This window comes from Babylonia areolata, chromosome 24 (assembly GCF_041734735.1).
Source record: "Babylonia areolata isolate BAREFJ2019XMU chromosome 24, ASM4173473v1, whole genome shotgun sequence".
Lineage (NCBI taxonomy): Eukaryota > Metazoa > Mollusca > Gastropoda > Neogastropoda > Buccinidae > Babylonia > Babylonia areolata.
This window is the reverse complement of record NC_134899.1, coordinates 14,933,049-14,936,312: the sequence shown is the minus strand read 5'-3', so window position 1 is coordinate 14,936,312 and position 3,264 is coordinate 14,933,049. Positions and strand designations below refer to the sequence as shown.

Sequence of the window (3,264 nt, the reverse complement as noted above, 5' to 3'; positions counted from 1 at the left end):
TTGTTGTCGTCGCAAGCAAATTTAGTTTTTCTTATAGTGAGATTTTCGTCATCAAAATATAACCACCAGTTATTTCATCAAAAACTCAATTGTCGCTCAGAGTATTACAAAAAAAGGGTTTATTTTATAACTTCAACATGTTCACACTACGGCGATAATGTACGTGATTGCAGGTCGGCCATATCGAATCGCGATTCACGAACCACGAGGTGGACATCGCAGGCCTTGACTTTTATTCCAGGAAAGTACAGGCTTTTCAGCCGTTCTTTCCAACATGCCTACGAGTAACCCTTTACCGCCGAAAGAAAATGCATTGTTTAAACGAATTCTGGTAAGTTTGCATTCCTCAAAGGCGCAAGTTTTCCTCTTAACATGTCTTTATTTGGTGGGTACCAACCTCGCTGACATCATACGCACTCGCGATTGGACATGTTCTAACTTCCGTTTAACCATGTTGGACTTGGGGTTTCTGTCAGTTTAAGTGAATGCTAATCTTACGTCCTTGTTCATCAGCATTTTCAATGTCTTATGGCTTTGTAACTGTGTGATCAGAAAGTTTTGATGCGTTGGATCTCGTTCACATCGATGGCGTGCGCGTTGTCTAACGTGCGCACCAAGCGCCGCATGTGTGAAAACCTCAACCGCCGAACAGGTCCCACTTGGAAAAAAATTACTTTGGCCCCTCTCCCCTTGACTATTTGGCTCTTCTCTCACCATCGGCCCCTTGCCTCTCCAATCAGCATTAGCATCTCGTTCACAGAAAAACTTTATTACACAAATAAATAAAATGGAAGAGGTGAAGATTCGGTGGGGACATAAAAAGGCCAAGAGGTCCAGGCAGATGACTGCCAGTCCCTATACTACAAGTACTACTACTACTATTACTACACGACCGTCACTGGTCGTCAATTTGCTCATTCCCTCGTGGAAGTGCATGACATTGGTGTGACTGGGTACATTTGATTTTAGTTACTACAAACCACCAAACTCGGGGGGGGGGGGGGGGGGGAAGTAATATGGAATCTGGTTTGATTTTTCTACCTACATATTCACATAAAGAGGTCAGGCATTTCCTTGCAGATCTGCTACACATCTTAGTTTAATCTGCCAGTGACTGCCACTACCAGAGGAGCAGGGTATTTTTCAAGCTAGTTTGGTGAGGTTCTCATGAGACAGGCAGCTGGGTTTCTTTTATCCGCCTCGCAGCAAAATTGTTGAGGGTCTTGCAAGTCAAGGCAAGCTAGGATTCAGAGAAACATTGTGTTGAGATGAGGATAAAATCTACTTCCCACCTCCTGCCCTTTTCTTTGTGCATGTGTTTCTTGCCCTCATCACTAGCACACGAGTGTGCTCATGAAAAAGAAACACTTCAGGGTTCTAACCCATGGCTCTGATTTTTAAAATGAAAGTCCAGCACACAAATCATTCAGCGGTATAAAACTATGAGTTTGGTGTCATATACTGTACCATGTCAAACTGATGCAAACTAGGCCTATCGGTTTGCTCTGCTTGGCCAAATTTTCAGCTAAATGGTTTTAAGCTGTTTGATAATCATAGTCACCTGATTATTTCCATCAAATCTTTTATCTATGATCATTGTTATATTATTCATCTGTCATATCCTACTGTTTCAAACAGTGTGCTGTCTTCTATAAATTCATTGTCAGTGCCACATATTTCATTGAAAAGTTCTGTTTGCAACAAAAAAAAAGAAGGTAGCTAATTTATGTATTGAATTAGCAATTTATTAAATGAATTAGAAATCCCCTTAACAACAAAGTTAAGACTTATGATTTGAAAATAACTTTTTAAAAGTTGGTTCCTTTTTTCTGTGTCTTTTCTAAGGGGTATTTCAATTATTTTCAGATTTAATGGGTAGTTGTACATACCCAGTAGCAGACAACATAAGTGAAATCAAAATTGTAACCTATTGAAAATGTTGATTAAAAATCTATCTAAATGATGTTCCCTTCAGTCCAGTTTAACAGAAAAGTCATGCAGATAGCTTCTTGAAGCACACATACAGCTTCTTGAAGCACACATACCAAACAGTAAGGTAGACCTAAACCAGCAGAACCTGGGCTATGTGACTGTCTTAGCCCAGCCACTGGTTGGTTCCTGCTGGAAACCAGAGAAGTGTCTGCAGTCATCTGGACCACGAACCTGGTGAACTGTTCCCAGGCAGCAGCCGTGTAATGTTCTTAGTGCTGTTGAAGTGCTCAGAAATGGAATAACAATAATCTTATCAATTTAACAATGTTGAAGGTCAGAATATTCCAGAACACTGTTAGTGCTACAATGTACATTGAGGTGGTGGTAACTTTTAAGGTTGATCTCGTCAAGTGACATTTTTAAATGTCCAAGGGGAGTTTCAGCTTCAGAGTTGAAAATGTTCCTTTTTGAGGTGTTGTTATATTTGATTAAAACTATATATAATAAAAGATGATGTTACCTGCCTTTACAGAAATGTTATGAGCAGAAGCAGTACAAGAATGGCCTGAAGTTTGCCAAACAGATACTGTCCAATCCCAAGTTTGCAGACCATGGAGGTGAGTGTTTATCCAGTGTCGTACTTTGACAGCTTTGCATCATCTGATTTACCGTTGTGTTTGAGACTGATTTCAGACGTTACTAATAAAACAATGTAGATATTGAAAATGATTATTGAATCTTGTTAGTTTTTTTTTTAAGTTAATTTTCCAGATATCTTTTAATTTGTAAATCAGATACAACTTACATAAAGATACAGTGAAAATTGCTTTGGAGACAAGCATTCTAAAAGCTGCTTACACTTTCAGTGACACATGTATCCATATGCCCAGATATATTATACAGAAACAGCTCATCATTTAAGTCATAAGTCTTACCAACACATTCAGCCACTTACTGTGTGTAACGATACTGGTATGTCTTTATGCCCCTCTTTGAAAAGTAAACAGTCTTCCTGTGAGTTGTACATCTGTAGTGATTTATGCTATGCCATGTGTTAGAAGATTTCATGCTTATCCCCCCACCTTATTACAGAGACTCTGGCCATGAAAGGCTTAACCCTCAACTGCCTGGGTCGGAAAGAAGAGGCATACGACTATGTACGCAGAGGTCTGCGAAATGACTTGAAGAGTCATGTCTGTATCCTTCAGTGTAATAACTAATATTGACTATGTGTTTCATTATTGGTTTGACAAGTGGTCAAGACACACAGAAGAAACATTATTCCGTCAACTAATAGCCTCTTTATCATTGATGGTAATTAGGTTGCGTACG

General features: G+C 39.3%; 1 protein-coding gene across 1 annotated transcript in view; it reads left to right on the top strand.

The window, feature by feature from the left end:
- Positions 1 to 193: 193 nt before the first annotated feature.
- Positions 194 to 3,264, top strand: part of LOC143298820 (N-alpha-acetyltransferase 15, NatA auxiliary subunit-like) — a 35,820-nt gene continuing 32,749 nt past the window's right edge. The window contains exons 1-3 of the mRNA XM_076611810.1: positions 194 to 331; positions 2,465 to 2,549; positions 3,025 to 3,129. Of these exons, the coding sequence (XP_076467925.1) occupies positions 275 to 331; positions 2,465 to 2,549; positions 3,025 to 3,129 (247 nt within the window). The 5' untranslated portion in view covers positions 194 to 274. The remainder of the gene's footprint in view (positions 332 to 2,464; positions 2,550 to 3,024; positions 3,130 to 3,264) is intronic.